The 13,947-nt window shown below is 46.2% G+C and overlaps 1 protein-coding gene across 1 annotated transcript in view; it reads right to left on the bottom strand.

Annotated features, from left to right (window-relative positions):
• Window positions 1-13,947, bottom strand: part of GABRR2 (gamma-aminobutyric acid type A receptor subunit rho2) — a 62,398-nt gene that overhangs the window by 15,056 nt on the left and 33,395 nt on the right. Inside the window, exons 3-6 of the mRNA XM_003922933.4 lie at window positions 5,448-5,515; window positions 2,815-3,038; window positions 1,538-1,620; window positions 1,204-1,344 (exon numbers count right to left, since the gene is read on the bottom strand). Coding sequence (XP_003922982.3) covers window positions 1,204-1,344; window positions 1,538-1,620; window positions 2,815-3,038; window positions 5,448-5,515 — 516 coding nt within the window. The remainder of the gene's footprint in view (window positions 1-1,203; window positions 1,345-1,537; window positions 1,621-2,814; window positions 3,039-5,447; window positions 5,516-13,947) is intronic.

The following is a 13,947-nucleotide window of genomic DNA, read 5'->3' as shown; positions in this document are numbered from 1 at the left end:
GAGGCGGGTGGATCACGAGGTCAAGAAATCGAGACCATCCTGGTCAACATGGTGAAACCCCATCTCTACTAAAAATACAAAAAATTAGCTGGGCATGGTGGCGCGTGCCTGTAATCCCAGCTACTCAGGAGGCTGAGGCAAGAGAATTGCCTGAACCCAGGAGGCGGAGGTTGTGGTAAGCCGAGATCACGCCATCGCACTCCAGCCTGGGTAACAAGAGCGAAACTCCGTCTCCAGAAAAAAAAAAAAAAATCTCTGCAGATCTCAATATAGGCAATAACTACATTTCCTTAGAAAGCTATCGATCCATATGTTAAACAGAAAAAATCAAGTTACAGAATAGCACATAAAATCTGACTCCACTATTGCAAAATTACACAATTAAAGCAAGATTTCTTGCCAAGTGTTTTCTATATTGTTAGGAGTGATTAGCTCTGGTGATGGGATTTCAGAGGATAACAACTTCTTTCCTCTTTGTGTTCTGCTTTTAAGTGCTGTTTATATTTTGTGAGACTATGCAATATTTTATTTTATTATTAGGTTGATGCAAAAGTAATTGCAGTTTTGCAATCACTTTTAATTAATAACCCAAAAGTTTCAGCCTAAAAGTAGACAACTCAAAAGTCTACTTTTTGTAGACACAGGGTTTTGCTCTGTCACCCAGGCCAGAGTGCAGTGGCACAAAGATAGCTCACTGCAGCCTCTAACTCCTGGGCTCAAGAAATTGTCACCTCAGCCTCCCAAATTGTTGGGATTATAGCCACGAGCCATAGCACCCAGGCTACATTATTTTAATAATCAAAATTTAGACTTAGCATGATGGCTTACTCCTGTAGTTCAGCCCTTTGGGAGGCCGAAGGAGGAGAATTGCTTGAGTCCAGGAGTTTGAGACCAGCTTGGGCAACATAGTAAGACCTTATCTCTACAAAAAAATTAAAAAGTTAGCTGGGCATGGTGGCATATGCCTGTAGTCCCAGCTACTCAGGAGGCTGAAGTGGGAGTATCACTTGAACCTGGGAGGCTGAGGCTGCAGTGAGCCGTGATCTCGCCACTGCACTCCAGCTTGAGAGACAGAGTGAGATCTTGTCTCAAAACAAAAAACAAAACACACACAAAATATTATTTTCCTTGAGGTTAAGGCTGAAGAAGAACTCAAATGTCTTTCTTGCGCATTTGAATCAGATTGTGGCGAAAGATAGCTACCAGTGCTGCTGTAGAAGGCCAGTCTGGAAGTTGTATGAAATTTCTGAATCAGAAACTGAGACAAGGAGATCTTCTCATCTGTTTTTAGGGATTCATCCCCATTCTTCCAGTACAGCATCAGATCTTCATCTGTATATGCATCTTTGGGAAGAGGAAAACAAGTTAATCTGACTCCTTTGCTTCTCAGGCAGGGTGAAGCAACAGGGAAATCCTATGCTAGTCCAGAAGTAAATAGGTCTTAACGCTGGCAAGCAGTGCTCAGTCTCGTGATTACTAAAATGGCACAAAGATCAGAGAGGAAAGAAGGCGAGGAATTAGGAATGTGGATACTTACAGCTCTCCAGCTCCAAAGAACAGGTCTGGGAGTCCAGGGGAAAGTGGCTGAAGTCCATGTTGCACATGGCAGTGACCGTAATCCTAGAGAACCCAGAGTCACATGTTGGCTTGTGCAGGGAGTTATTGGCTCCTACATCTGCCCAGAGCAAGAAGGCACGGCACACAACTGAGAGAAGCTGCCTCCACACATCTGCTGCAGACGTTTGGAAACATAGTTATCTGAATTATAGAACCTTAACTTCTAGAGTTTTGTCTTCTGTAGTGGAGTGTTAGTGCTCTGCCAGATCCCCGTTGCTGGGCTGGTGCGCCCCTCCCCCAGCCACTGGGGGTACTGGCTGCTAATGGCTCTGTCCTGTGCCTATTTCTGGCCTTTGCCTTCAGCCAGCAGGGCCAACTCCTCCAGAGGTGCCTGGGAGGCCCCCTCCCAACGCCCACCCAAGGCCAGAAGTGTCGAATATTGGCACTGCATTCTGGTGGACTGTACGAGCAGACCAGGGGATGTGGGACAATGAGCTTTATCAGTGACAAGTAAGAAAAAAATTTTGTTTTTAAAAATGTGTGCTTACATCACTCCCCATGTTCTAGAAGCCACTCTGCAATACTGCAATAGCACTCAATACATAGTAGCTTTTTTTTTTTTTTTTTTTTTGAGATGGAGTTTCACTCTTGTTGCCCAGGCTGGAGTGCAATGGCGCAATCTCAGCTCACTGCAACCTCTGTCTCCCGGGTTCAAGCGTTTCTCCTGCCTCAGCCTCCCAAGTGAGTAGCTGGGATTACAGGCATGCACCACCACACCCAGCTAATTTTGTATTTTTAGTAGAGACGGGGTTTCTCCGTGTTGCTCAGGCTGGCCTTGAACTCCCAATCTCAGATAATCCGCCACAGCGGCCTCCCAAAGTGCTGGGATTACAGGCGTGAGCCACCGTGCCTGGCTTTTTCTTTTTGAAGTGTTTTTAAAAAATCTTTATAACCAATCACCTAGAATCGCATGCTCTCCAGGAACAAAAGGCACAGTATGTGGAAGCTCATTGTCTCCATCTACTCATTCAGGCCAAAGTAGTCTTCTGACCCAAGCTTAAGACTCCCAATGATGGGGAAGTCACCCCCCTGCTGGGGTGGCCACATCATCTTTAGACAGCTCTGACTGGCATCAGAAGGCTCATCGCATCCGGGAACCCACAGACCCAACTGTAGTGACAGTCTTCAGAGCCAAAGGGCCTGACCACACATACTGGAACAGCACTGGACAAAGGAACCATGGCCGTGGACCGCTACCTCATGCTGTACAGCACGTGTCCATCGGGGAACACCCTCAGCATGATGTTGTCAGTAGTGGTGTCATGTGTGAATGACCTTTTGGAGTGAACAAAGAAGACGTCGGGGACCCAGATCTTCTTCACCAGCCGACCATCGAAGGTCATGCTCTTGTTGGTGGCGCTGGAGAAAGCGAGCCTCTCATCCTTCCAGTAATGCCGCAGGTACAGAGTCATAGTGAAGTCCTGTGGGACCCGGGTGAGACCAGACAGAAATGGCTTAGAAAGCTTCCTTCCTTACAATCAACCCATCACCCACTACTGTGATGGACATCTCAGGCTCAGCCTCCAGACTCAGAGGTGACAGTTCTGCAGCCCTGTGGCATGATGGCACCGTGCAGTTGGAAAGAGAGTGGCTCACTTTTATGTATCATGCGGCTGGAGCCCAGGAGACTGAGCAACCAGCCCCTCAGGCTTTGCAAATGAAAACTGCAGCTGTGACACTGGCAGCCTAGCCCGGCGTCAGTGGGGAAGGATTTCTCTAAAGCTCCGCTCTCTCTCATTTAGACCTCTGCACACATGGTTCCTTACCCACTGGCTAATCATTCCATTTCAGCTTAGTGATCACTTCCAGAAACGTGGATAGTCGAACATCCCTCTTAGGAGGATTCTTGCCATTAGGCTTGTAAGATCATTAAAGGAAAAATTGTATCTTGCCCCCATTCACCATAGAATTTAGCACCTGGCAAAGGACATCGTAGACACTCAGTAAATATTTGTTGGTTGAAAGATTGGGGAGATAAATGGATGAGGGGGTGAGCAGTTGCATATCTACTATAATTTCTACCTGAAATCTGATCTTGTTTGAAAGTGTCTCTTTGCCTGCATGGTTGATGTCTTAAATTAAGAGTTTGGTCCTTCTCCATAGCCAGAGCTGACACAGGTGCAAATAGAAAACTAACTGCCCAAAAGATCCTCTTCTGGGTGGAGGAAGGGTGGAAAGAGTGCGTGGTTGTGGCAGGCCCAGAGGGAGCCCCAGGAAGAGAGGAAAGAATGAGGGAGAACTGCGATCATGCATGAATGAGAATCTGTCCCTAGACTGATCCTGGCCCCCAGAGTCTCAGCAGCTGCCAGGAACTCCCCTTCTGCATGCAGGGAGAGCAGCCAATACATGAGTAGGAAGAGACCAGCCAAATGCCCTTTCTGGCTATTTCCCTTCTAGGTCACAGAGCTGAGGGCCATCGCCCAGGGAAGTGCAGATTCACAAATGCCAGTGGTGCATGGCTACCCTGGATGTTACCTACCTACTGCCAGAGTCCACCTGCCTTCCCACGGGTTGGTGATGGCTCTGTGAGAGGCAGTTCATTCTAGATACCTCTCCCTGGGATCCTGAGCCATACGGGACAAAAGTCTTCCCACTCAGCGCAGACATCTGGGTTGACTCAGTTTAGGGCAGCCAGGCCGTTCTAGACACAGCTGGTTCTGAAAGTGGGCTCAGCTGTTGGATATCAGGGGCTGATAGCCAAAGGGGCTGGCAGTATACAATATAGCGTCTTGGAAACTGTCATACCTGCACCTGTCACACCTGGGCCCCATATTTTACCAGGTGCTGGAGCTATGGGGTGGTGCACAGCCTCCACGTCAGTCATATCAGCTCTGCTGTGCTGGGTTGATTAGGAGTCAAGGGAGCTCCCATCCTTCCAGGGCACATGACAGCGCTGCCGTGCGATGCAGTGCTGGAAGGTGGAGCCTCCCCCCAACTTTTATTTATTCCACACATTTTGAGGGCTCCTGGGGGGGCCATACTGGACTAGACTTGGAGATATTGGGGTAAAGAAAAACACGAGTCACTGCATTCATGAAGCTTATAGTCAAGCATGGAAGACAACCAGTATACAAGAAAGCCCCCCAAATAAACATACAGCACAATTAGAAATGATAAAGTAGGCTATGAAGAAAAAACAGAAATTCTTTAGATAAGGAGGTCAGGGAAGCCTCTTCGATGAAGCCTCATTTTGGGGGGGGGCCTGAAGGATAAGAGGGAGACAGCTGTGGGGAGGGCCAAAGCCAGACCATGGTCAAGGTCGCTGAGGCAGAAGAAAGAGGAAGTTTGCAAACTGAAAGAGGCACACAGAAGAAGGGAGAGAGGAGGCTGGGGCCTTGGGGTGGGGGCTGCCCCCTCCACTGTGAGCCCTGCAGGACACCCAGGCCTGTGGTGGTAGAATTGGGGTAGACATGGAATGGGGGGCACTTCCACAGAGTAGGGGAACTGAGTTTGCAGCAGGAATTGGACGTCAGAGAGCTGCACAATATCCACCTGAAACTGCCCACTCCAGTACCCTCCAGGTGTGGTTCATCTGACCACTCGCATTATTTGTGGAGTGCCTTGAAAATGAGAGATTCTGAATCAGAAAGTGTGAAATGGGGCCCAGAAACCTATTTAGCCAACTCTGCAGGTTATTTTTGCCCATGCAGCTTGAGAACGCCCCTCTAGATATTACTGCTTACTGCTCCGGGGCTGACTTCCAAGTGCCCATTTTGTCACCTCCAGCTCCCGCTCCGCCCACACGGGTACAGCCTGCCCCACCGAGCCCCACCACGCCACAGCTCTCATGCTTTCTCATTGGAGGCCACCCAGCCGAGGGCACTGCATACCATGTCCACCTCGGAGATGCTGTCCAGGCTCTCCACCTGCACGTCCACGCCCACCGGGATGGCAGGGCCTGCAGAAGAGCAGAGACAGCTGGTTAAGGCACCTTCCTCTCTACCTCTGGGCTGAGGACAGCCCCAGTTAGCTTCCCCCGTGGGAGCCAGGACTGGAGCAGGGTAGGGCAGAGGTTGAGAATTCTATAAGGGTTTCTTGCTAGTTCCTGACCTGTTGGGTGCCTGAGCGCTCTCCACAAGGTCAGGGACTGTGCTTGCCTTACGTGCCATCCCTGGGCCGGGTGGATGTGCAATCCGTGCTTATTGGATGAATTGATGCGCTGATCATTACTTTCTACATCCCAGAGCTGTCTCTGTAGGGTAGAGGTAATAATGTTGCTCTAATGCCTGACTGGAGACCCTGTCATTTGGCCTCCTGTGACATCTGAAAAAGAGAATGAGGCCTAAGAGGCTCCAACTCTGGGCTGGGCACCTGCATGCCCTAGTCTGGATTCATCTGGTCACTCAGGCTCTGTCTATAGAGATCCTAACATACAGCTGGGGTCCAGCCCTCTAGAGGCCTTCGACCCTGTGTGAGACAAGGTCTTTTCTGTGCAATGTCACATCACAGCAAAGGACAATGAAACCTTGTCAGGCCGTGTCAGATTAGAAGTATGAGAAAACCCAGCACAGAAACGAGCACTGAACTTCATCTGGTCTATGGCAACACTTCTAAAACCGAGTTTGTCTGTGGGGTCCTGTTTTTTCCCTTGAGCTGGGTGATGGTTACACAGATAAGTTCACTTTAGGAGAATTTAGTGAGCAGTACACTTACAATGAGTGCACTTTTCTGCATATATGTTGTGCTTTAGTAAAATGTTTTTTAGATGTTAATATATTTTTTAAACTTAGGGAAAAACCAACCATCTGTCAGGCATATTAATGAATATATGCCATTACACTCAAAGTCAGGTGCAGCCAGGCTGGGCCTCGGGGGAAAGGGCATTGTCCTGAGGCCAGCCCAGCGGCACCTGGGTCCTCTGAGCCCTGACCAGGGAACATGGGACCAGGATGTTCTGACCGATGGTGGTCTGAGCGGGGAGAACCTTAGGGGGACATGGTGAGTCTGAGTCCTGGGGAATGAGCAGAACTGGAAGGGCCTGACACTTTGGCCATGGGTAGGAAAGGAGGATCAGAGATTCTCACACGGCGTGCATAGGAACTAGAAACCCCAGTCCTCAGCTCCAGCCCAAATGCAGGGTAGAGGCCCTCTGGGAAGTAGTCCAGGGCAGGGGATGGCCTCGCTGACTCCCCCATGGCTCCCCGTAGGCTTGCAAACACTTGAAATCCCACTATTAAAGATTTCCTTTTTTGGCTGAGCCTGATAGAATGGAAGTATTTTATTCATTGCTGGTGAGGTTAGATGACTATTTTCTGTGTTATTAAATGTGAAAGAAAATAAGTACAATGCTTTAGTTTTTATTTTTATTTTTCCCTCTAAGATAACTATTTTTCTTCGTTCCTCAGATGATAGCTAAGATCAGGGCCCATGAGAAATCTTTGCTCTGATAGTCATTTGTATTCTCTCTCTCTCTCTCTCTCTTTCTCTCTCTCTCTCTCTCTCTTTTTCTTAAGACAGAGTCTCACTCTGCTGCCCAGGCTGCAGTGCAGTGACACGATCTCAGCTTACTGCAACCTCTGTCTCCTGGGTTCAAGCAATTCTCCTGCCTCAGCCGCCTGAGTAGCTGGGATTATAGGCACCCACCACCACACCTGGCTAATTTTTTGTGTCTTTAGCAGAAACTGGAGTTTCACCAGGTTGGCCAGGCTGGTCTTGAACTCCTGACTTCAAGTGATCCGCCCACTTCGGCCTCCCAAAGTGTTGGGATTACAGGCGTGAGCCCACCCAGCCAACATTCTCTTTTTATTCCAGGCTCCAGAAGTGCTTTGAGGGTGCCAGAAAAGGGATGGCCTCTGTGGGAGGAGGCCCCTCCTCAGGGCTTACCAATTAGCCTCTGTTTCTTCCCTGAGGGACTTGCAACCCGAGGGAGGGTCTGTGGGCAGCCTGGTGGGAACTCTCTCCTAGTACCTAGATCCCACTCCCTGTGAGGGGCTCCCAACACCATTCATTCCCCTAGCCTGGGGATCCTTCGTTAGTCTAAGGTATTCGAATGGCCCAGAGTGGCACTTTAAATTCCAGGGCAGCATGGCCTCCTGTGGAACATGTGCTGTACTCTCCTTGTCTCTCCTGTACCTCCTTTCTCTAAAGTGCCAGGTGACCTGCTGGCTACAGCAGTCCCAAGAGCCGCAGGAAGGAAACAATATAGCGATGGCCCTCTTTGGATTCATGTTCTATTGGCCTGGTTTTCAGGTAATGTGCAGTGTTTGACCAGGAGCTAGTTTTGGCTTAGGCATTTTCCAGATAAAATACGTCAGCTGGCTTGGTGTCAGTTACTGTGTCTGTCTGTTTTCAGGGCCTGGCTTGCTTTTCAGAGCTCCAGTGCCCTTTTAAGGAGAAATTTGATAAAATTTTAAGGAGGAATTTGATAAAACCTGCAAGGGAGGCATCAGTGTTCTGGAGGTATTGCCCACGAGGAGTACAGGTCAAGGTCTCAGGTGCCCCCGGCTGTTGAAGGAAAACAATCTGTCTATTCAGGAGGCCCCAAAGCCACATTCAGGGAAACTCACACCTCAAATTTGAACAGAGACCAAAGGCCCTGCCCTGCTTGGTCTGAGCGCTGCCTTTGACCTGCCCCACTGCCTGGCTCTCCGGATCACCTCTTCATGGACCTTCTCAACCTGGGTTTGGGAGAAATTCTGAAATTACTGGTTTTTCTCCTCCTTCCTTGAACAATTTTATGTTTTGAATGGGGCTGAGTCCTGACGAGTCCTATTTAGAAGGAAAATAGTCTCATTAAACTAAGGAGGCTTGGCCCCTTAACACTGCTGTGGAGTGTTCTGCGTTAGCGGAGGGGTCTGGGCTGGGTACAGTGGCTCATATCTCTAATCCAAACACTTTGGGAGTTCAAGACCAGCCTCAACAATTGGCAAAACCCCATCTCTTCAGAAAATACAAAAATTAGCTGGGCGTGGTGGCATGTGCCTGTAGTCCCAGCTATTCAGGAGACTGAGGTGGGAAGATTGCTTGAGCCCAGGAGGCCCAGGCTTCAGTAAGCTGTGAGCATGCCACTGCACTCTAACCTGGGCAACAGAACGAGACCCTATCTGTAAATAAATAAGTTTTTAAAAATAACGAGGAGCCTGGTGACACAGAGACTTCTCTTTGGGATTTCTCTTCTCTGGTGAGATTTCAGGCAGTGTAGCCAGTTAGGTGACAAATTCAAGGCAACATAAGGGAAATATATGCTCAGCCGAGGGCTCTTCTTGGTTCCTAGCTTTCCACCTTAATTTTTCTTCGCATGGTCCTGGAAAGCACACTTCAGGGATTTATCACATCCAGCAAAACATTTAAAAAGATAATAAATCATGTCCAAATCAGATTTACTCCAGGAAAGCAAAACTGATTTTAACACTAGAAAATCAATAAAGGAGCTACAGTAATAGCAAGCTACGTAATTCACACTAACATTTCTATTGAAAATTTAAAAATTGAACAAAAATAGAAAAGCTTACTTTTTTTTCTTTTTTAATACAAAGTCTCAGTCCGTCACCCAGGCTGGAGTACAGTGGCATGATCACCGCTCACTGCAGCCTCCACCTCTGAGGCTCAAGTGATTCTCGTGCCTCAGCCTCCCAAGTAGCTGGGATTACAGGTGCACGCCACTGCACCCAGCTAATTCTTGTATTTTTAGTAGAGATGGAGTTTCACCATGTTGGCCAGTCTGGTCTTGAACTTCTGGCCTCAAGTGATCTACCCACCTCAGCCTCCCAAAGTGCTAGGATTACAGGCATGAGCCAATGTGCCATAAGAAAAACTTACTTTTGAAAGCATCAAAGTTAACAAAACAGGCCAGCATTGGGGGTCTGGGGGCAGCAGAGTCCCAAGGAGATGGCCCAGTATTTGGATCTACTTCTCCTAGGGGCATTTGCCAACTCAGGAGGGGAACTGAGAGGCAGAGACATGCTTTTGATGACTTCAGCGGGCTGTGGGACAGGATTAAGGTCCAAGTGCCCACTTAGTGGAGCTTCGTACTTTGTACATTGTACATCCCAAAGACTGCACTCTAGAAATGAAGGTGGACCAGAATAAATAAACGCTTGCAGGGTTTGCAGCTTAAATTATATCAGTTACTGAACACAGATTAAAGCTCTCTGGAGTGAGAGTGCCCTCAAGCAACCTTGGGTGTTAATGCCACCAGGCATCTGGCAGAAATAAACATAAATCCTCTCTGGAGGAAGATAACATCATACTTGGTCTCTAATTTTTTCTGTTTAAAATATTATAAATACACAGTTCATAAGCAAAATTAAGCAGGCACATCAGAAAATAAGGCATACACAATAACCAGCAGGAAAATAAAGAATATAAACAGATCTGTAGGGGTCTTTGGATACTGAAATAAGATAGACTTTAAAATATGTAAGTTTACTATGTGCAAAGAGATTTTTAAACATTAAGATTGAGAGTGACTGCATAAAACTGGAAAACTATAAAACAAAGAATCAATATAAATTTCCACATTAACAGACTACAAGAGAAAATTTATTTAATTTCCTCTGTAATTGCAGAAAATGTTTGTTAAAATCAGTACCTATTTGTGATTTTTTTTAAAAAAAGGAATTTTCTCAGTCTGATGAAGGAGAGCTACCAAAAAATCTACATTAAATATCATCTTTAACAGTAAAATGTTGTAAGAGTTCCTTTGAAATTGGAAATGAGACAAGAATGCCATTGATGCCACTCCTACTGTCCTGAAGGTTTTAGCCAGTGCAATAGGGAACGAAAAAGAAAAAAGTTCTGACAATTGGAAAGTTATGACATTATTTGCATGTCGTACGATTGAGTACATAAAATTTAAAAATAAGCAGATAAACTCAGACTGATAAAATAGTTTAGCAAGATTGTTATAGAGTCGGCATACAAAAATCAATTACATTTGTCTTTACCAGCAGTTTTTTAAAAATGAATTTTTTTCAAAAGCATCATTTATGAAGACATCAAAAGTACCTAGAAATAAGTATATAGAAATAAGTCTACGAAACTCTCTGAAGTCCTCTACATAGAAAACTATGAAACATTATTGAGAGAAATTAAAGCAGACCTAAATAAATGGAGAAATATATAATTTTCATGTATTGGAATATTCACTATTTGACATGATTAGGCTTTCTGTCCCCATCCAGTCTCATCTTTAATTGTAACCCTCATTATCCCCATCATGCCCACTTTTCAGACCAGGTGGAGGTAAGTGAATTATGGGGGTGTTTTCCCCCATGCTGTTCTCAGGATAGTGAGTGAGTTTTCATAAGATCTGGTGGTTTTATAAGGGGCTCTTCCCCACTTTGCTCAGGACTTCTCCTTCCTGCTGCCTTGTGAAGAAGGTGCCTTTCTTCTCCTTCACCTTCCGCCCTGACTGTAAGTTTCCTGAGGCTTCCCCAGCTATGCTGAACTGTGAATCAATTAAACCTCTTTCCTTTATAAATTACCCTGTCTCGGCCGGGCGCGGTGGCTCAAGCCTGTAATCCCAGCACTTTGGGAGGCCGAGGCGGGTGGATCACAAGGTCGAGAGATCGAGACCATCCTGGTCAACATGGTGAAACCCCGTCTCTACTAAAAATACAAAAAAATTAGCTGGGCATGGTGGCTCGTGCCTGTAGTCCCAGCTACTCAGGAGGCTGAGGCAGGAGAATTGCCTGAACCCAGGAGGCGGAGGTTGCGGTGAGCCGAGATCGCGCCATTGCACTCCAGGCTGGGTAACAAGAGCGAAACTCCGTCTCAAAAAAAAAAAAAAAAAAATTACCCTGTCTCAGGCAGTTCTTTACGGCAGTGTGAGAATGGACTAATATACTATGTAATACACTTAACTGACAAAGAGCTAATACACAGAACATATAAATAACTCCTAAGAGTCCCATTAAGAACAAGTCAACCCAGTACAAAAACAAGCAAGAGACTTGAATAGGTATTTCACAAGAGGAAATTAACAATAAATGTATTTGGGTGATGGTTAGAGTAGAAGCACTACTATTAACACAACAACAAAATGATAAACATCTGAAAGGAGCTCAACCTCATTAATAGTTCCATTAAAACCACAATGAGATATTATTACTATATACTAACAAAAGTGGTTCAAATGAAAGGGTGACTACCCCAAGTGCTGACAAGGATATAGGGCAACAGGAACTCTCATACATTGTAAATGGTGGGGTGAGGGTGTGCAAATTGGTACCACTACCTTGGAAAGCATCACCCAGCAAAATGGAAGCTATGTACACCCCATGACCCAGGGACTCCACTTCTAGAAATGTATGTGAATGTACACCAGGAGACATACGCAAAAATATTCACAAAGCATTCTCTGTCATAGCTAAAAGCTGGAAGTCTTCCATATGTCCATCTCTAGTATAGGATACATTGTGGTATAGTCATACAATGGAATTTCATAGTTACATGCAATAACATAAGAGGTTTTCATCTCATGAATGAATATGTACTGTATGTTTTCATTTATATAAAATTTCAAAACATACAAAGCTAAATTATGGGTTGAAGATTATGTGTGTTGGAGATGAAAGCATAAAAAGTCAAGAGAGCGATGACCATAAGGTAACTGACTGGAAGGGCATGTGGAGAGGTAATGGGTTTCTGGGGAATAGAAATATTATTTTTCTTGTTCTGAATAATGGTCACCTGGGTGTTTATTTTAAGCCATTTCACTGTACACTTGTTAGGCATCCTTTCTCAATGTGTATTATAGCTCAAAGTTTAAAAAATAAAGAAAAATAACACCTATTAATATTTTGAGAAACCACCATTTGGAAACAGCAGTCTAAAAGCTCATCTGAGAAGATGAGGCTGAGGAGCTTGAGTCTCAAATCTAGGCTAACTGACCAGGGTCTCAGCTTAAACTCCACCTTTTTTCTAAGGGGATTTTCCTGGGCCCCTGGGTTAGGTTGTCCCCACAGTGTCCCATTTTTTTCCTAGCATAACACTCATCTGCTTCCTCCATCAACTTTCAGGGAGAGCAGCTGTCTTTCTGTTTTGTCAGCCTTCAAAATCTGCACTCAAGAAAACACCAGAACCCTCCACTCTCACCCACCCACACTAGTGTGGTTGCGGGAGGTTGGCACATTAATAGAGACCAAGATCTAAGACCAATGGCACGAAGTTCCTCTGAGGTGTGGGAGGAAGAGGAGGGAGGTGTTGATGGCTTTGTGGTCCCACAAGTGAGTCATTCACCAACCTGGACTCAGGAAGTGGGCCCCTAAATTCCCTGCTCCTGGCTTCTCCAACCAGCTCTCCAGTGGGCTGAGGGGCTTCTGTTTGCTGTAGGAATGACCAATACCAAGAAGTGGAGGATAAGCCTGAGCAACCACCATGCTCTGTGCATGCACTGGAAGATGAAGCCGGTTCTAGAGCAGAGTGGGGCCGTCTCTCTGTCCCTTGGATCCCCAGCTTAGCCCTGCATCCCTGCCTCTTCCCTCTCTGGGTGTCCATGCTACCCACAGCTGCTCCTGATGGCTTGCTTGCATTTGTGCTCTGTTGTCCACCATCATCCATGCATTGAGCTCATCTGTGTGAGGCAGGTAGGGGGGATCCCTGTGTCCGTGGGGCCCGTGGGGACTGGCTCAGGGATTCTGTGAATACCCTGAAACTGCATATAAAAGTGTGTGTGTGTGTGTACGTGTGCGTGCATGCACGGGTGTTCTCACCCTGGTGTGTGTGTGTGACAAAGACAGAGGCAGAGATTGTTAATTACTGTTCTGGGAAACAAACTCTCAAAGGACTCTGTGATTCAAAAAACTTATTTTTTGGTTTATTTTTAGCATCAGGGTCTTGCTCTGTCACCCAAGTGGGAGTGCAGTAGCAAGATCATAGCTCACTATAACCTTGAACTCCTGGGCCTAAGGTATTCTCCCTCCTCAGGCTCCCAAAACCCTGGGATTACTGTGTGAGCCACTATCCTGCTATAAAAAAGGTTTTAAAAAAACCCCACTGATACATTCCCTGTATCTGAAATTTTTTGTCATCATTTCTTAGTAGTGTGACTTTGTACATACATAATTTCTCTTTCCCTCAGTTTCTTCATCTCTAAAATAGGTATAAAAATTGTACCAACTTCATGTGGTTATCGGGCTATTATTAGGATTAAATGTGCTCATCCATGTAAAGCCCATGGAAAGATTTGGTATATAAGACATTCACCATAAATAGTTACATCAGCTGGGCATGGTGGCTCACGCCTGTAATCCCAGGACTTTGGGAGACCAAGGCAGGTGCATCGCCTGAAGACAAGAGTTCGAGACTAGCCTGGCCAACATGGCAAAATCCCATCTCTACTACAAATACAAGAATTAGCCAGGTGTAGGGGTGTACACCTGTAATCTC

The sequence above is a fragment of the Saimiri boliviensis genome, chromosome 4 (genome assembly GCF_048565385.1).
Source record: "Saimiri boliviensis isolate mSaiBol1 chromosome 4, mSaiBol1.pri, whole genome shotgun sequence".
NCBI lineage: Eukaryota > Metazoa > Chordata > Mammalia > Primates > Cebidae > Saimiri > Saimiri boliviensis.
The sequence above is the reverse complement of the archived record's forward strand: the minus strand, read 5'-3'. Positions and strand labels throughout refer to the sequence as shown.